The 20,000-nt window shown below is 42.1% G+C and overlaps 2 protein-coding genes and 1 long non-coding RNA gene across 9 annotated transcripts in view; 2 read left to right on the forward strand and 1 right to left on the reverse strand.

The window, feature by feature from the left end:
• Window positions 1–6,932, forward strand: part of LOC135088726 (protein obstructor-E-like) — a 21,985-nt gene extending 15,053 nt beyond the window's left edge. The window contains exons 2-6 of one of the 6 annotated variants that reach the window (XM_063983695.1): window positions 2,312–2,545; window positions 3,512–3,703; window positions 3,973–4,186; window positions 5,032–5,216; window positions 6,057–6,932. In XM_063983695.1, the coding sequence (XP_063839765.1) occupies window positions 2,312–2,545; window positions 3,512–3,703; window positions 3,973–4,186; window positions 5,032–5,167 (776 nt within the window). In that variant the 3' untranslated portion in view covers window positions 5,168–5,216; window positions 6,057–6,932. Of the gene's footprint in view, window positions 1–2,311; window positions 2,546–3,060; window positions 3,280–3,511; window positions 3,704–3,972; window positions 4,187–5,031; window positions 5,217–6,056 lie in introns of all 6 variants that reach the window. The other 5 variants (XM_063983694.1, XM_063983697.1, XM_063983696.1 and 2 more) reach the window with 5 other exon arrangements.
• A 1,027-nt stretch (window positions 6,933–7,959) lies between these two features.
• Window positions 7,960–20,000, forward strand: part of LOC135088721 (furin-like protease kpc-1) — a 17,647-nt gene continuing 5,606 nt past the window's right edge. The window contains exons 1-9 of one of the 2 annotated variants that reach the window (XM_063983689.1): window positions 7,960–8,152; window positions 13,392–13,576; window positions 14,181–14,288; window positions 15,207–15,329; window positions 15,515–15,946; window positions 16,842–16,985; window positions 17,123–17,258; window positions 17,949–18,121; window positions 19,084–19,326. In XM_063983689.1, coding sequence (XP_063839759.1) covers window positions 13,445–13,576; window positions 14,181–14,288; window positions 15,207–15,329; window positions 15,515–15,946; window positions 16,842–16,985; window positions 17,123–17,258; window positions 17,949–18,121; window positions 19,084–19,326 — 1,491 coding nt within the window. In that variant the 5' untranslated portion in view covers window positions 7,960–8,152; window positions 13,392–13,444. Of the gene's footprint in view, window positions 8,153–13,391; window positions 13,577–14,180; window positions 14,289–15,206; window positions 15,330–15,514; window positions 15,947–16,841; window positions 16,986–17,122; window positions 17,301–17,948; window positions 18,122–19,083; window positions 19,327–20,000 lie in introns of both variants that reach the window. The other variant, XM_063983688.1, reaches the window with a different exon arrangement.
• LOC135088727 (uncharacterized) overlaps window positions 17,387–20,000 on the reverse strand; it is a 5,703-nt gene continuing 3,089 nt past the window's right edge. Inside the window, exons 4-5 of the long non-coding RNA XR_010261095.1 lie at window positions 17,934–18,212; window positions 17,387–17,511 (exon numbers count right to left, since the gene is read on the reverse strand). This is a non-coding gene — a long non-coding RNA (uncharacterized LOC135088727). The remainder of the gene's footprint in view (window positions 17,512–17,933; window positions 18,213–20,000) is intronic.

Raw genomic sequence — 20,000 nt, forward strand, 5'->3', positions numbered from 1 at the left:
CGTCCTACTCCTCCTCCTCCTCCTAATCACCTCTTCTTTGTCCCATCTTGCCTTAACTCCTCCTCTTCCTCACCTCTTTTTCGTTCTCTCCTACCCCTTACTTCTCGTCGTCCTCCTGCTCCTTCTCTCCTCTTCTTCGTCTTCCCGTCCCTGTTCACCTCCTCTTGAAAACTCGATTTCCCACACTGTAATCTTCACGGACCAACAAGCTAACACCCAAACTGTCTCCATGCAAGCTTCATATAAAAACAGACCAACAATTAAACGTGACCTTGCTGCCTGTAACCCTCACTAATACTTCTTTTTATTTACTGTTTTTTACGCATCTTGCATAATTGATACGAATTGACCTTGCCCAGCCCATCCCAGCTCCGCCCACTAGCGCAAACACTCAGAGCACTAACACATGACTTCCTTCCTTTGTTTTTTTTTTGTTTTGTTTTTTTTTTACCTCGCTGGCTTAATGTCTGGGTTTCCAGCAACTGTTTTTTTCTTCTTTTCTTTTTTATGAAGACCGCTGATTATTATACTCGTGTTGTCGTTTTTTTTTTCTTTTCCTCTTTTTTTTCACTGGTCTTGTTAAATTATCGCTAGAATCATGGAAGTTTTGCAAATCCTACTGACTTCCACTAGACTCGAGACTGTTAAGAGTAGTCAAGATGAGACACAAAAGCTTCAGAGTACGGTTCGATTTCTTTTCCAGCTCCGTTTTCTATCAAGCAGTCAGTGTTGCCAAATAAAATTCAGTATTATGTTGCTTTAGAAAAATGAAAAAAATTGAATGCTAAAGTACTAGATTTTTTCCTATTAACTCTTTTTCACTGAACACTAAACATTTACTTACATAATTATTTAGCAGATATGTTGAAGTAATAGATAGTTTTTAATATAACTGCATTAATTTAACTAAACACAAAACATTTAGCCATACAATCCTCCCCCGCCGAAAGACTGCTAAACTGGAAACACTAATCATACTTAGCGATAATAATGCCGCCACTTTCCCCGCCACGCTGCCGAAAACAGAACAGACGCGCGTGTGGCGGGCTGGCGGTGATCTGCGCATGTAACCTGGCGAGCGAGTGTGCTGCCATCTGGTGCCGCTCTTCAGCCTTTCTTAAGATGATGAATGTGTGTCATTGTTCGCTATGTAATTAAGAAAACCCAAATAACGGAACCCATGTTATTTATATGTTTATACATCGTTTCTATTTGTTTTCTACCATTAATTTCATTTACAACTGAGCTTTCAAGAGTTAACAATAGAAAGTGAGCCTTGAGATCATACAAGATTGAAAGAAAGGAAGAAAAGACAATTGAATCATAAACATTATTGAACTAACGGAGAGAGAAAGAACGGAGCATTAATCTAACAATAGAAAGCTGAGATGAAACTGACGATCATATACAATTACTGAGCAAAAGAAAGGCGATAAAACATGAAGAAACTAGTATAACATAAATAATTAGACTAAAAGAAAGAGAAAACCTATTAACTTCACGAAATGAAAGTGGAGAGAAAATATAAACCTGCCATATATAACGTCAAATCGATCTACTCATCCATCCGCAGCAAATTGCCTTAACTCCTTCAATACTCTGTCAATTTCATGCTTCAGTAGACATCAGTACGTACGATAGTTTTGCATTAAATAGACGAGATATCTCAAGTTACTCATCTACTATACTATATCATTATTTAAACTATTCCGACTGGCAATAGATCAATTTATGAAGATCGGAAATCGTCATATTACTGGAGATTATTTAAATATCTCGACTCTGCCGCGCCATTCACCGCCACACGCTGCCAGCCTCACTAACACCCATCATTACTGCCAACCACGTGAACAGACGGACCCACATACACTTAACCACACAATGATTTCCCCATAGACTGACACACTGACACACACACACACCACACACACGGACATCCCCCACCCACCCCCCCTAGACAGGTATGAAGACAATACCGCCAGGACAAGAAGGACAGGGCAAGGTGAGCAGGGGGAAGGATATGCAGGATCTGAAGGACATTCCACCCGCCCCTTGTGACGCAGTCCTTCCCGGCTCTTTCCTCTCGACGCCATGACCTCGTTGCGGCTCAAAGCTTTATTCATTCAATCATTCATTTCCTCTCCCCAGCCCAGCATGATCCCCTTCCCTTGCAGATGACGCTTAGCTTGGCGTCAGCATGAGTAGCTAAAGCCATTCATCATCTGCTTTAAATATGTTCCAGTGTATGTTTGTGCCTGAGTGTGTGTGTGTATGCTAACCTGAGCCTCCTCCCTTCCTGCTGTCGCTGTAGGGGCTCAGCAGTCCTTCGTGTCGCCAGAGGGTAGCGGGAACTGGCAGTGCCCACACGAGTTTGGTTACTACCCGCACGACACAGCCTGCGATAAGTACTACGCCTGCGAGGGAGGGGTGGCCACCCTCATGACCTGCGGCAACGGCCTCGCCTTCGACAATACCGACACCGAGTTCCTGAAGGAGAACTGCGACTACAGGCACAACGTGGACTGCACAGGGCGGCCCGAGCTTGGTAGGCCCGCGCCCGCCACCACACGCCGCCACGGCCACCACTTGTACAGGGCCACACGCACACGGCCACATGTACACGGCTAGACGTACACACATTTACTCGGTGATCGGGATAAACACGCGGTTTACTCACTAGTGTGGAGTCTCTTAGAGAATTAGCGTGCATGTTCATCTCACCACACCTGTCTGGCACGTCTCTCTCCCGTCACGTGTACTCTTTGGGCACTTTTCCCACGCCCCCCTGCCTGCGGTGGGGGCCGCGGCAGGGGGCAGACGGTATGACTCTTTCCTAACCTTAACACATGCACAGGGCACAGGTCACACCACCAGGAACCTGATCCAGCAGCGGAGATCACGGCACTCACACCTAAAAACATGCTACCCTCTCTCACCTCTCCCTGCTCTTCCTGCACCACTACTGTACTGTACTACCTCCCTTGCACCCTTCACTCCTCCCACCACCCAATGTACTCCGCCACCCACACCTCCACTCACTCACTAATACACGGTGCACAGGCAAGGCCCAGGAAGACTACGTGTACGAAGACTTCCTGTGCCCGAGGGAGTACGGTTTCTTCCCCCACGAGCGGCAGTGTGACGCCTACTGGAGCTGCGTGGACGGGGTGCCGGAGTTCCGTCTGTGCGGGAACGGCCTCGCCTTTGACACCAGCAATGACACCCGCGAGGACTGCAACTACAAATTCGTGGTGGACTGTGAAGGCCGCCCGGACCTGGGTAGGATGTCGGCCCCCTGACCCCACTGTACAACCACCACCCCTGTCCCTCCCTCACCTGGTTTTCTTTGCATGACTAGACTAGCGTTCCCTCAAATGCATGACAACAACCTAGCAACCTAACACACACAACAAAGCGTGCCCATACACTGAGATCACTGAGATACACGTGGATATAAAGACCAAACCCTCCCTGCCAAATCCCGTCGCTGTAGCTTGCCTGTCCCCCGCAGAGCCCCCGATCTCCACCCCCCACTGCCCCTACCTGTACGGCATCTTCCCCGACGAGGAGGACTGCGCCGTGTTCTGGTCCTGCTGGGACGGTGAGGCCTCCCGCTACCAGTGTGGCTCCGGCCTCGCCTACGACAGGAAGTCCCGCGTGTGCAACTGGATGGACCACATCCCAGAATGCAAGGCCCAGCAATGTGAGTTTTCCTAAGCATACAAACACACTGGTAAACTCTGAAACTCCCTGCCTGCTGAAGTATTCCTCCTACCTATGACCTAAATTCTTTGAAAATAGAGTTTTACAAGACACTTCAATTTTTGCGTAATCCGTTTGGACCTTCCCTTTAGAGATTGGGGGCCCTTCTGAGTTTTGTACCCTTAAACCAGTGTCCCTCTAACACACACACACACACACACTCCAATACCCTACACCAACACCTACACTAACACCCTCCTCCCCCAACAGCCCTCCAGACCCAAGGCGTCGTGTGCCCTGCCCCTGGTGAGCTGACTGCCACTGGATCTTTCTCCCGTCACCCACACTCCGAGGACTGCCGCCAGTATTTCGTGTGTCTGGACGGCGTGGCGCGGGAGTACGGCTGCCCCATCGGTACTGTATTCCAGATCGGCGCGCTGGAGGGCCTGGGACAGTGTACAGACCCCGAACTGGTGCCCGGATGGTGAGTGTTGGAGAGAGAGAGAGAGAGAGAGAGAGAGAGAGAGAGAGAGAGAGAGAGAGAGAGAGAGAGAGAGAGAGAGAGAGAGAGAGATAGAGAATGTGAAGTCTGACTTTTTTTTTTTTTTTGTGTGTGTGTGTGTGTGTGTGTGTGTAGTGCGTGAATCATTCTTCATTCCCGGGACATTCAGCTCCTCTGGGTTTCCGTCTCTATCGTCTATCTGTCTGTCTGTCTGTATTGATTAATGTACGTATAATCATAACAGCATGTGGTTCTTTTGATAACAAACTCTACACTCCCTCAACACCACGTCCTCCTCCTCCTCCTCACTACTACACCTTCAGTACATCATAGTTAACTTACTCTAAAGGTATAGATGTACATAATATTTTAACCTCTCTAACTAGATTCTTATTTATTTTACTAGTCTTCCTTATCCATTCTATTAGTAATACTCAAAACACCTGTCTGCATTACAACCTCGCGTTTAGTAAGGAGAAGGCCTTAGGTTCACCTGAATGCCACATAAGTTACATCTTGGCGATAGTAAAGATAAAATCAATAAATAGATAAATAAAAATAATAATAATACATATCTAACTGCCTAAGACAAGCAAACAAACAACAACAGTCTTTAAAAACATAAGGGAAGCTGCAAGAAGCCATCAGACCTACATGCGGCAGTCTCTTAATGAAACAATCTAATCCCATCATCTTACTGGACACGAGGTCACAACAGGTCACAACTCAGCATGTCACTGTCCCTTGCATGCTAAGTCACCACGCCCTCCCTCCCACCCTCCCCTAACAACCTGTCCTGCATCTGACCTCGACTGACCTCCCTTTAGCGAGGACTACTATGGTGACCTGGATCTGGAGGCACTCAAGAGGAGCCAGGTGTTTTTGGCAGGAGGAGGGGAAGTGGCCAACCCCCGCCCCCGCATCGTCAACCCTGAGGAAGCCCCTGTAGTCCTCCCAGCTTAAACAGTCCTGCAGGTGCGGTCTTCTGTCATTGCTCGCCACATTCGCTCAGGTGACGACAAGGATCGCGTCCCAACACCACCAACACCACCACCACCACCACCACTACCAGTTGCAAGCAGAAAAAAAAAAAAAAAAAAAAAAAAGGCGTTCTATTTCACGAGTCACTTCTGTTCTACTCACTCCCCACTTCCTGCACGTTCCCTTAAGGATCATGCACGAGTCTTGTTCTGCTGCATGCACTCACTCCGCCCTAGTCTTAGTGTCCCAGTCTTCCCTTCCACCTCAGATGATACCCAGTTGGTGCATTTTCCGCCACTGCACTCCCTTCTCTCCCTTCCTCCCTAACTTGTATGGAAATCTCCTTAAGTAATTAACTGCATCCCACTTTTTGCCTTGATTTTAAAAGGTTTCACTTATAGATGGTTATTAACATGTCAACGACAGTCGTAAAGTGTTAACGTGCTTGCCTTGAAAACTTCACAATGTGTTTTATCTTTTATATTCGTCTTTTCGTTTACAAGGCTCCACTCCATCAACACACGATGCCCAGCGGAGACGGCAATGTTTACAAAGACAGTGTAATCTTTCTCAGTGAAATTATTGCACCACAAACATGATGTATCGTCGTTGTTTCTTTTACGGAATCGTCAGTTTATTAAGGTTTTGTGGAAATACCTCGCACAATCTTCTAACCATAATTTCCTTTACCGTCATTTTATTATGGTTCTTGTTTAAATATTTCCTCTGTAAGCTTCAACGGACCATTTTCTTTAATTAGTGTTCATTTACCGTCATCTGATCATGCTTCTTGTGGAAATATTCTTTCTTATAAGCTTCTATACACCATTTTCTTTCTCTTGCTCATTTGCGTTTTCTTTTCTCTTTCCAGCGAGGACTATTACGGCGACCTGGATCTGAAAACACTCCGCGGTCTGGGCCTCTAAGCTACGGTACAAGCAACAACGCTCCCTTTTTTTATGTAATTTAAGGCCCCACGACTTCCCTGTCACGTCAAGGGTATCAAGACATTCTCCAGATAATCAGAACCCCACGATTTCCCTGTTGTTCGAAGTGTCTAAAAATTTTCCAGATATTTAGAACCCATGACCTTCCGTTACGTGAAACATTAAGAAAACCTGCCAGATATTTAGGTCTCACAACTTCCCTGTTACGTCAAGAGTCAAGGAATTTGCCAGATGTTCATGTTCACTTCCACAGTAACTAATGGCATCTCTCTTCCCTTCTCCCCCTTAAAACTGGTGAAATTCTGGTTCTCAAATTGTTATTCCCTTGTTCCAAAATTCCTCGTCTCCTTTATATCTACTCCTCTGTTGTATATTGTTAAGTTGTACCATATTATTAAGATCTTTTTTGTAAATAAATACCTGAATAAAAAATATATTGTCTTCTGAGTATCCTGGAGTGACTGAGTGGCGTGGTGGCGCTGCAATAACAGGGTCATATGGCGCCACTTGTTGAGAGAGAGACATTTGAAAAGATGAAACGAAAGGAAAAGACAAACTTCCCTCGAAAATAATAATGATAGTAAATAAATAAATAAAGGTGCTCTCCCAGAACCATAAAACTATCCAGCACACTAAACAGAAATACCTCCCCCGGCCAAAAAAAAAAAAAAAAAAAAAAACGAAAGGAAAAGAAAATGTTTCCCTCAAAACTAATAATGGTAAATAAATAAATAAAGGTGCCCTCCCAAAAACATAATTATTCCACTCCCCAAAAGAGAAACACCTCCCTGTCCGAAAAATAGATAAATAAAATAAGTAAATAAAATAAATAAATAAAAATACCCTGCAAGTATATAACATTTATTTACCTATATTTCAATTTATTTACTTACTTATTTTTTGTTTTACTTTATTTAATTTATCTGTTTCTTTACTTCGCCAATTTTACTTTGTTTTGGCTTCAGAACTTCATGTAAAACTATTTAACTGGCATGCGTGTGAATCCGGTACAGCCTGGCGCTCAACTGGCCTGATAACACCACCATGTCACGGGATATATCACACACACACACACACACACACACACCTCAGAGCGGATGTGCTAATCTTATCTCGCCTCCCTCCTGTCACGCCACCACCACCACCACTTCCTCCTCTCCCTGCTGTCACCTAAACACACAAAACCTAACCTAACCTAACACTATACTAGCACACTTTTACATCCATAACTCAACTCACGGAGAATATTTCAGATAAGGATGAAGTTATTAAACCCATTCCCTTCATGACACTGTACAGGTAACAGGAGCAGGTACGGAGGCAGGCGGTCAAGGGAACGCAGGCTGAGGAATGAGTGTTGTTTTCTTCTCAACTAGTTCCACGGCAATATTCTTCTGAGGACGCGTAGGAATAAAGTATTAATTTCTAAGACACTTTCCTTCACATGCACCACAATGTCCTTCCAGTAGCACGTATTCAGAAACTAGATTTAACATTTATTTCTTGCAGATTATACGTAAATGAAAGTGAAGAGATTACATTATTACCTGACTTCTCCATATATTCATGCTTATATTCACAGCAGCACATTCAGAAACTAGATTTAACATTATTTCTTGCAGATTATAAGTGTAAGTGAAAAGTTTACATGATAACTTTAGAAAACCTTACTTTCCCCCATACCCAAGCTCATATTCACGATATCCTCACAGCAGCACGTCCTGACACTAAGCTTAATGTCATCTCTTACAGATTATGAGTAGAAAGGTCAAAGTTCACAGGATAACCTAATTTTCCCATATAGTGAAGCAGCATGTAGGGTACTGGTTGAAACACCACTCATTGCAGCATCAAAGAGCACATGATAACAGGAGCCAGAACGTGAATGTCTTATCATAACACACTGGCACGCTTCACATTCCAGCTTCAAGTATATTAGTTTTCTTCCGGACGCGTGAGGGAGTGTACGGCTCTACGGTTCTGTGCATCGCCGGCCACATATACTTACTGCCATCCGCCAGTGAGTATTCGAGGTTCAGACACTGACAGATTGATTTAAGAGAGAGAGAGAGAGAGAGAGAGAGAGAGAGAGAGAGAGAGAGAGAGAGAGAGAGAGAGAGAGAGAGAGAGAGAATACAGTTAACACTCCTTTAAAAGAAAAAAAATGCATTTTCAAGTATGACCATGGTAAAGTAGAAATGCCTGCCTTTCACTGAAGCGTACACTGAAACATCCGTGTAACTTCAACAAGAGCCTTTTGAAAATAACCACGATTACTTTTAAAAGGCTCTAATTGAAGTAACACAGTTTTTTATGGGTGTTTTTATACTTTTTATATTTCTACATTATTAACAAGAGAAAATCCTGAGAACTGGCTTATCATCTCTGTGGCCTTTGAATATAATCGTGGTGAAAAAAAAAGCATTGTGTTTCAGGATACAGGTAATATTTCTCTGCCTGAGTGAAGATGGGTGCTTTATCATGCTCCTATTTGTCAGAATGAACATTGGTGTTTTCCATATTCCTCTGAATCAGATCGAACAAGGGTTTTTTTTCATATTCCTCTTTATATGCCTGAATGAAAATGAGGCTTTTTATTTTTATGTTCCTCTTTGTCAGAATGAACGTAAGTGTTTCTCCATGCTCCTCTTTATAGTGTTGTAGAATTGTCTGTCTTTCATACTCCTCTTTATATGCCTGAATGAAGATGATTGTTGTTGTTGTTGTTGTTCTTGTTGTTGTTTCCCCTTATCTTTCTATACATGAATAAGCATACGTATTTAAATGAGTACCTGTACTGCAGACGGTTTCATCGGTAACAACTACTCTATTACTTGTTAACATTTAGCAAGTGTTTTTTTTTTTTTTTTTTTTTCCTCTTTATATACCTGAATGGGCACCAATGTTTAAATGAAGTGATAAGTCTTATACCATGAATACCTCTGCTGTAGTTTTAGTTCATCAACAACTATGTACCATTTATCACTATTACTTGTTAACTTCCGACATGCAGTGGTTTGCTTCATGCATGTAGTAAGGTGGTCAATGAGACTTTCCCTTTCCACCACAGGCCGACGGTAAGTGTGTGAATGATGTGTGCATGAGTGTGTGTGAATGATGTGTGCATGTGTGTGTGAATGATGTGTGCATGAGTGTGTGAATGATATGTGCATGATGTGAGCATGAGTGTGTGAATGATGTGTGCATGATGTGTGCATGAGTGTGTGCATGATGTGTGCATGAGTGTGTGCATGATGTGTGCATGAGTGTGTGCATGATGTGTGCATGAGTGTGTGCATGATGTGTGCATGAGTGTGTGCATGATGTGTGCATGAGTGTGGGGTGCTTTGTCTGGGCCACCCCGTGTAGCATTGCCGGCCTGATATTCATATACATAGTAACGCTTAGTATTCTCACCAAGACTATTTTTAAAGGTCACAGAGATGACTAACCAGGTTCTCAAGAGTTTCTCCAGTTAATAAAGTAGAAATCTTGTTAATCTATCACAGGAACGATAAAAACCCGTGTCACTTCAAGTAGGGTATTTTAAATGTGGCGGAAGTGCGACTAGAAGTGTTTCAGAATATTGTTCATAGATAGACAGATTAAGATTTAACAGTTAGCTGACACTGCCGAGCTCCTTCCCAGCAAAAAGAAATGATTTGCTACCAATCTTCATGACCGACAATTGCAAAATTAAGAGAGATAAAGGGTTCATACCAGCCACATGACTATAAGTGATATAAACGTCTTTATCAGTGACAGTTGAGGAGAGAGAGAGAGAGAGAGAGAGAGAGAGAGAGAGAGAGAGAGAGAGAGAGAGAGAGAGAGAGAGAGAGAGAGAGAGAGAGAGAGAGAGAGAGAGAGAATGTTAAGAATGTGTGTGTGTGTGTGTGTGTGTGTGTATGTGTGTGTGAAAGAGAGAGGAATGGCTATGATTTTTTTTTTTTTTTGGAAGTAAGGAGATAAATGGCGAAATACACTAAGCCAAGAGGGTTAATGATGGGGAAAAGGTTGAGAATCCCTGGCCTACGACAACAAAAAGGCATAATGAAAGATCCACTGAACGTGCCAGTCACCAATTAAGAATACAAATTTCGTCATCATTCTTGCAACCTGGACGGAGGAGCATCATTTTAGTGTGACAGGAGAGCCCTTAGCCGCCCCAACCTTATGTGCGAATGAGATGGCGATCCTGTACCCTCTGCGCGAGACAAGAGGTCATGAATAGGCGCTATGTATACTGCTTCAAATGGCTCATTCACCAATAAGCGCATGGATCGTTCACGAAGAAACATCATATAGTTTTCGAAATGGCTCATAAATTATGCATGTTTTTGTAATTATCGATGCTTCTCTATAACAGAGCTGTATTATAAACAAAACCTAACGCATTACAGCCGCGCTTGCAGAGAACGATCTATAGGTACAAACAGCTCCCCACTTGATGAAGCAGCCTTCCTACCCTTATTTTGAGCTAAAGTGACATGTGAACTCAAAGGATTTTAATAGGTAAACACTACACACACCAAGTGGCAGTTTAAAGGTTAAGCCCCAATTATACAGCTTTGTTACTCGTCTCTGATCCGCGCTACATACATACATACACACACACATAGGCACACACAACACACACATCAGTTAAACTTGTGGGAGTGCAGTATTAACACCACACCACACCACCATATTATACCATACCACACCACATGACACCACCACACCACCAGACACGATCATATACCACCAAATCATACCACACCAAGCCACCACCATCACTATCATCACCAACACCAACACCACACACCATACCATACCACACAAAACCATACCACACATCACCATACCACACAACACCACACCACCACACCACGGTATCCTTCGCGCATCGACCTGCCCATCCCAGCCAAGCTCCGTCAGGCCCCTCCAACCCCTGCCCCGTATAATTATACAGTATAATACACACACACACACACACACACACACACACACACACACACACACACACACACACACACACACATGCCTGCATAACATACACATACACAGACACACATACACACACAAAAAGACACAAACACACGCACACTCAACTCCAGACCCTTACCACAAAGGTTGGTTGCACGTCACAGCAGACTGCGGCAAGGCAGGGGCACCTGCCATCACACCCAGTGGTGCCCATATAAAATAATAAATACATAAAGACGGGTGGAAACACACACACACACACACACACACACACACACACACACAAGTGCGTTTAATGTTTCCCATACTCCTGTGACTGTTGCCGTGAAAGGCAGCCGGTCTTATCATCGTAACAATTCCCAGTAGACATGAGTGTCATCATTCACATTTTTGGGGTTATTTGTCTGTTTTCTTGGATAATTCTGGCTTTTTTTTACATCTGAGTCTAGAAAAACACATACGTTTAACTAAATATTGACGTACAGGCAGGGAGGACGGCAGGAAAAATATCCATTTCTATCCTTATTTTTATATACGGAATTTCATTTTTAAACTCACGAAAAGAAAGACGCCTAGACTGCACTGCGCTATATATTCTGACGTGTCATATAGCTTACCTAACACACCGAACATTGATGGAATGAGACTGGAATGGAGGGACGTCCCGTCTCCCTGTATTGTGATGACGTCACTGATGACGTCACAACTTAATTTACGTACGTTAATCCATTTTGAAATCGACCCCTAGAAAAAACAGAGCTAGACTGGAATGCCTTATATATTCTGACTTGATAAATACTTTATTAAATATCTGGCATATAAAAACATTTCCAGCCTGAATAATAATAAAGAAAAATTCAAGAAACGATCTCTAAATTTTACGAACGGGTCCACAAAACCCTTAAAACATTGAGATGGAAAACACAGCCAGACTTGATTATATTACATATTTTGAATGCAAAAAATCTATACTTTCCAGATAAATAAAGAACACACGAATTCCTCGTCCTATAAATAAAATAATTTTTCAGATCTACCAACAGTCTCATTGTGAATATAAAAATACGAATAGTTGGACTAGATTTCATTGAATATTATCACTAAGGATACGTTTCTTATATTTTTTAAGTCTTAAATCAAACAGCAAAACAATCCTAGGCGATCTATTAAAGGAAATGAAAATTTCTAAAATGACGAAAGTGTTATTTTAACGGGAAACAAAAATACAGCCACACGAGATCTTATTACAAATTATAACTTATTTTACTTTTTTATCAATAAATTAAATATCAAAATAATGCAAAGTACACTAATAAAAAAGAAAAATCGTGATATAGAGCCGAAGTAGTTTTTTTTCCACCAATCCTCCTTACCTCCTCCTCCTCTCCTCTCCCCGTCACGTTCCTCTTCTCCCCTCCAACTCCACCTACTTCACCTTCTGCTACACAGCGAGCCTTTAAATCACCTGGAAACACCTGGAAAACCATCTAAATTACGCTAGATATGTGACAGGAAATTGTTACTTTAGCCGCGGCAGGACGGAGCGGGAGTCCTTAAACTGCCACTTGAGGCGTTTGTGTGTGTGTGTGTGTGTGTGTGGCGCCGATGAGAGACGAGTAACAAAGCTGTATGATTGGGATTTAACCCTTAAACTGCCACTTGGTGTGTATGTGTGTGTGTTACACTGTATATACAGTCCTGGGAAAAAGAGAGAGAGAGAGAGTGGGGGGTGGAGGAATGAAAAGAATGGGTGTGGAGAAGAGGGACGGGATGGGGGATGTGGAGGGGGAGAGGAAGGCGACCTAAGATTCACGTCAGAGGGAGCTTTTGTTAGAAAAATAGGTATAGGAAAACTGCTTCAAGTAGGGAGCCGTCTGTACATTCTCCCCTCACTCTTAACACCTCGCAGTTCACTCTTGTCCCTTCTGGGCTAATTCCTTTAATCGTCCATCTGATGCCGCCACGGGGGACCGGAAACCTGACATTCAGCACCACGCGTGACCCCCGCCAGCATCACCAAACCTGGCAACCTCACACCATGCCAGACAAAAACAAATCACAAACTAAAAACGAAAGCCTTCCTCTCATCACGACTGTTTTACTTACCGCGCATTTCAACCGCAAAAAAACAAAAAAAAAAAAAAAAAAATCTGAAGAATTGTAACACACACTAGAGTTCACTGATGTGGCAGGGAAGTCAGGTGTGGGGAAGGTGTTATCAATTATCAGGAGTTACTTACGTTCATGCCTCATCCACTACACACGTACTAATAAAAGCATCACTATTGATTTAGAAATGACCTGATGGGTGAACAATTGGTGGCGAAGAACGAATTCTGCCGACAAAATGTGGAGTGGATGGGCTGTGTTAGTGTGGGCGTGGGTGTGTGTATCGCGCCTCAGTCACGCCCACAGCACCCAGGAGGACCCGCACCTTGACCCCAAGAAGGCTGCTGTACTCACCTCCCACCTGCCGCAGGTATGGTGCCTCCCTTCGACCTTTGTGAGAGGAGTGAAAATTATTATTATTTTTTCATTATTATTATTATTAAATATTATTATTATTATTATTATTATTATTAGTAGTAGTAGTAGTAGTAGTAGTAGTAGTAGTAGTATTACTGTTGTTGTTATTGACATTATCATTCATTTTTATTATTACTATTATTATTATTATTATTATTATAGGAGTGATGCTACCTCTTCCATAGCCACCTCACATACTCTTTTCTCACTGCACCTGCATCATTAGAGCACATAAGAACATCAAGGAAAAAATAGAAACTTCAAGAAGCCAGTAAGCCTACACATGGCAGTCCCTGTATATTTATCTAATCTCTTAACCTTTTCACTGCTATTTGGTGCATCCTCCCTCCCTCATTAACTATGATACATTTTTCCTTGTTCTGTTGCTACCTTCAACTATTATACTGGCTGGAAATTGTGTAATATATTCTCCTTCCTTTTTTCTTTTCCTTGTAGATGCTTACAAAGATTTCATACATTGCTCATAGTGTTGTGAATTGTTGCATATCACAGTGAAAGGGTTGAAGTTTCCTAATGACTCTGAACAACACCCACAGGCAGACAGGCAGTACCAGCTGAGTAACCACCTGGCTCTTGAGGTGCAGGGAGGAGAGGAGGTGGCCAGGGCACTTGCTCAAAAGTACAGCCTCCACTATGTCAGTCAGGTGGGTACATCATAAACATTCTCTGAAATTTCTGTCCTGTCATGCAAAGATGGAGTTGATGTGTCTGGTATATACAAAAAGCATACAAATACACTCTGTCCTGTCATGCATAGATGGAGTCAATGTGTCTAGCTTGTACAGGAGACATACAAATAAACTCTATCCTGTCATGCACAGATGGAGTTGATGTGTTTGGCATATACAGAAAGCATACAAATACACTGTCCTGTCATGCATAGATGGAGTTGATAAGTCTGGTATACATGTACATGAGACATACAAGGAAATATATTACACATTTCTATCCAGTATAATGATTGGAGGTGTACATGATGCAAGTAAGACCAAAATGCAGTTACATCAAATATCCCCTTGTTGGGCATACTACAATACAGGTTGTCTCTTGCATCACCTCTCCACTCAGTTAGGCAAGAACACCACCTGACAATGCTCACTGCCTTCTTTGGAGAAAAAAAGATGCTATGAAAACTGGACGTGAGGTGAAAGTATAGTTACGTATTCCCAGATTTCAACTAGATGTCCTTCTCTGTAGTCAGAATATATGGAAAGGTAGCAATATATCAGGATGAGTTTATGAGTCTTTCTGTAGCCAAAGGATACTCTGTACAGTAAAAAGCATCAAGTAGATCAAGTAGCAGTAAATAATGTGTCACTGGGTGTAGCTCATATCCTTCAAGCACAAACCTTTACCTTCAACTACAGAATATTCTACTACTAAGTGTGTTGAATAAGAATTGCGTGAGAAAGAAGAATCAGAAACTCATCCTGAAATACTACTATCAATTCACACATCCTGACTAAAGAAGAAAGTTATCTAGTTGAAATCTGGAAATACAAACTATACTCCATCTCACCTCTATTTTCCCAAGCACCTTTTGAGATATGATTCACCTACAGGTATTCAAAGATCCACCTATCTTCCACCTACACAAACCAGTCAACATCAATCACCACCACCATCACCACAGAGTGCGCCGAGCCACATCTGACCTGGTGCAGCTTCTGGCCAATGAACAAGGGGTCAGTATGTTGTTCTTTTGTGCATCAGATCTGTTAAACCCTCCATGGGAAATAATATTCTATCAAAGCTTCCCATGAGACAAAAAATAGTTGTGTAAAGCATCAAAATGTTTAAGAATATAGTCTAAAGTTTTACACAGGATGATTTTTCATTTGATGCTACATTTCACGCACTCCATCAACAGGTCAAGTGGGTGAACCAAGAAAGAGCCATCATCCGGGACAAACGACACCAGATTCCTGGGTTCCATCACACCAGTTCCCGAGGTAGACCAGACGTGGTTGGCACACACAAGATAAAACAGGAAGCATACAGACACATAAGGTTATGGCAGGAGGAGGAGGAACTTGGCCTATCAAGCAAATTCAACTCACTCAGAAGGAGGAAGACACATTCAAATTCCAAGAAGTCACATTCAAACTTCAGAAGAGGAGGTAATAATGTTGAAGAGAGCTTACTGAGCAGTGTTTCCCCACCCCACACTGACAAGACAGACATGGCAGAACAACAGATCCCAAGTAGCCAAAATTTCACCACTAGCAATGAAGAAGAGGTCAAAAATAATGAAGACTCTCCAGAGTTCAATGATCCTCTCTATAAGGTGCAGTGGTATCTGGTGAGTGGCACAAGTAACTGGTATCTGTTTCATTCACTCTTCTGAGGTGTTACAATCACCCTTCATCATCATCATCATCATCATCGTCATCATCCTTCAACATTCATCTTTCTTCAGAGGGGTGGAAATTATGTGTTTAACCTATTTACTGCTACATAATCTTTTCCTATACTCCCCTGCAACTCTTCAGACAAATTTTTTTTTTTTTTTTTTTTTTTTTTTTTGTACTAAAACATGTTAATTAGTTCTATAGCCAAGACAAAATTGATCTTTCATCCTCTCGTTACTCTATCTGTCCATTCAAACTATATTTTTTATACTGTTCTGAATGTTACCAAAAGACAACCATAGCAGTGAAAGATTTAAAGCAAGTTCTGATTACCATTACAAAACATTTTAACTTTAACCGTAAGTACTACAGAACTTTATTACTATAACTAAAACTAAACTTATGACTAACTTGATTCATTACACAGAAACCACTAGAATTATGTACATTACTCCTTGTAACACCACATTTGATATGCTGTACAGCCACAAAATGAACATGTCTTAACATTTCCACTAAATATTACTATTATATAGTTTAAATTAAATAATTGCATTCTTTTTAATACACTGACAGATACGCAATGATACTAAAACCTTACATAAAATATAGTAAATCGATAGAGTGCTGGAGTGTGCAGGAAAGAGATATGAGAGCTGAGAAAGGACTAAAACATGTGAGGAAGAGATGCAGAGATGGGAATAAATAGGAGACCCTTCTGTCAAATACATAAATAGAAAAAATATACGGAAAATAACAAGATGAAAACATTAAATAGAGAGATGCATAGAAAGGACTACAACTAACCAATCATAATATATTGGCTTAAAACTGACCTCTTTCCAGCACAACACAGGTCAGCTAGGTCATGCAGGCTGTGACCTCAATGTGACGGGGGCGTGGCGGCAGGGCTACACAGGGCAAGGCGTGACCCTCAGCATCTTGGATGATGGCTTCCAGACCACCAATGCTGACCTCGCTGCCAACTATGTGAGTGACAGGATGTGGTTACTAAAGTGCTGATTCCATGCCAAGTCTCTCACAATACAATATTCCTCACTCCCTCATTTGTGAAATAATTCCTCATTTGTGAAATAATTGATGTCTCCCTGCCCTCCCCCCCCCAGAACCCAGCAGTGAGCTACTCCGTGGTGCATGATGGACAACCTGAGAATGACCCATCCCCAAGGCTGGACCCTCCCAAGTACTCTAACTCCCACGGTACCTACTGCGCTGGGGTGGTGGCGGCTGTGGCCAACAATGGTGTGTGTGGAGTGGGGGTGGCCTACAATGCTAAAGTAGGAGGTGGGTCACAGTGCAGAATAAATAACACGTTGTATATAGAAGAGGCTTAAGTTTTTTTTTAGTTTTGAGTAAATGAGAGCTGAAGATTGGGAACTGCTCCAGATGTAATTTATTCATGTTCTGTCACAGCATGCTCTATTTACAGTTAGGATGGTTAAAGATCCCATTTTCTTTAATCCCCATGATAAAGGAGAGGTGTTGCAACAGTCTCCTGCAAAAAAAAAAAAAAAGCCCAAAAGATGAACCAAATCTAGAGTATAACTTGTCAGTAACCCATTTCTCTCACCTGTGTTGGGTACAAGAGTGCATATTGTGAATGGGACTCTATATAACCTATCAATAACTTGTCTAACTTGATAACCTGTTTCCCTCACCTGTGTTGGGTCCAAGCATGTGTATTGTGAACAGGAAAGTGAATAACCTGTCAATATCTGTATAACCTGTTATTGATCTATATAACCTGTCACATGTATGTTTAACCTGTCAGTAACCTGCTTCCCTCACCAATGTCAGGGTCAGGCATCTATATTGTGGATGGCACTGTATATAACCTGCCAATATCTGTATAACCTGTTCACATCCACATTACCTGTCACTAATCCATGTAACCTGTCAATAACCTGCTTCCCTCACCTGTGTTGGGTTCAGGTGTGCGCATTGTAGATGGCACAGTGACAGATGTGCAGGAGGCGACAGCACTGTCCAGATACGTGGGTGAGGTGGCCGTGTTCAGCGCCTCATGGGGACCCAAAGACGATGGGGTCCATGTGGAGGGTCCCGGCAGGCTGGCCAACTTGGCACTGCTGTATGGGGTCATGCAGGTCAGATTTGTGGGGTCATGCAGGTCAGACTTGTGGGGTCATGCAGGCCAGGCTTGTGAGGTGGTGCAGGTCAGACTTGTGCTCCTGGATACTGGATGGTAAAGGAATATTAGATCAGTACAGGTTGAAAAAATGATAAAGCTTAAACTGTGTTATGAAATATGCATCTTCCCTCAGTCTCAACTCCTCTGATGATATGTTACTGTTGTTGTTGTTGACTTTTGCATTGAAAAGCTTAACACAGAAGGTAAGCACATTAGACCAGTACAAATTAACCCTTTCACTGCAATACAAAACAATTAAGTGCACTAGAAGTAATGCATGAAATTTTTATAAGTATGTACAAGGAAGAAGGGAATTAAAAAAATAGATTTTCCAATTTATTTCCAGTTTAATGACTGGAGGTGGCTGTAAAATATATTTCATGTTGTTAATAGTTGGTAACAAAGCAGAGCCATTACAATGCTGTGTTATAATTAATGGGATTACAAAATGTGTTGTAAGTGCTGTATTTATCATCTACTTACAGCCTCAAAGGATCCTAGGCAGGCTGTGAGTGTGACACAGCACACCATGTATCCAGATTGTGCTTGCTTATTTATATTCACCCATTTGTAGACTTACAGAACTATGCCATGCTTGCAATGTCCCATTCATAGAGCCAAATAATGAGTTTTCTTTAAATTCATGTATATATTTTTTTATATGTACACACAAACATATACAGAACCACTTTCAGTAGTGATGCATTTCAATGACACACTGACTGACAGGATTACATGTATCATGCTTGTAATATTCCTTCTTAGTACCAATTAATAGCTTTTTTTTTAAATGTATATATGCTTTTTTATACACACACACACACACACACACACACACACAACCACTTTCACTGGTGACACATTCAATGATCTGCTGCTTTATCTGTAGAGTACATCAACAGCAAATTATTCCCGCAGGGTCGAGGGGGCCGGGGCACCATATATGTGTGGGCATCAGGTAACGGGGGCATAATGTCCGACAACTGTAATCTGGACGGCTACGCTTCCTCCATCTACACCCTCACAGTGTCAGCACTCACAGACCTTGGCGAGTCCACGTTCTACTGTGAGCCGTGTGCATCCACCCTGGCTGGTGTGTATGTTGGGGGCCAGCACTCTCTCAGTGAAGCCTTGGCGCACAACCAGTTCCAGACCAAAGTGGTGAGTGTTTGTTGTGTTGCTATTTTATTCCTATTTTTTTGTGTGTTTAATGTGTTGTTACTTTATCAAGTGCTTTTTAATCTCAAGATTTCAAAGCTTTCACTCTTATGTTTCATGTTTCCTGGTCCCAAACACATAACTAATATACAATCCTTCCTAGTAAAAGCAATATTAGGCTCCATGACTCAATCTATCTATATATCAGGCTAGTAATCCACACAAGGCAATCCAGACAAAGCACCACATACTCACACAATCATTCACACTCTTAGCTCCATTGTCCCATCTATTATTCCACTGCCAAATGCTTCCATCTACCTTCATTCACTGCTCTCTATTGCCTGTCTACTCCAGGCCATTTCACCAACACTTCATATCTCATCTAGTTCTCTATCTAACCTCTCTTCTATTACTCGATCTATCCATCTGTTATCTCTTGTATCACTTTTTTTAATTGCAGTCATGTTTTGAAATTTTTTTTTGTCCAGTCTTCTCTTACTCTCTTGGGTTGCTTTCCTGTTATCATGTATGTCAGTCTATTGTCTTGCCTCATTTTATTATCCTGAATTGCATTTACTATTAATGTAACTGTCCATCTAATCTTCTGTCTCCTATTACTGTCTTGTGCGATTAGGTTGCTCTAACTTTCACTTCCAAGCCCAGGCCCATTTTTT

The sequence above is a fragment of the Scylla paramamosain genome, chromosome 31, assembly GCF_035594125.1.
Source record: "Scylla paramamosain isolate STU-SP2022 chromosome 31, ASM3559412v1, whole genome shotgun sequence".
Classification (NCBI taxonomy): domain Eukaryota; kingdom Metazoa; phylum Arthropoda; class Malacostraca; order Decapoda; family Portunidae; genus Scylla; species Scylla paramamosain.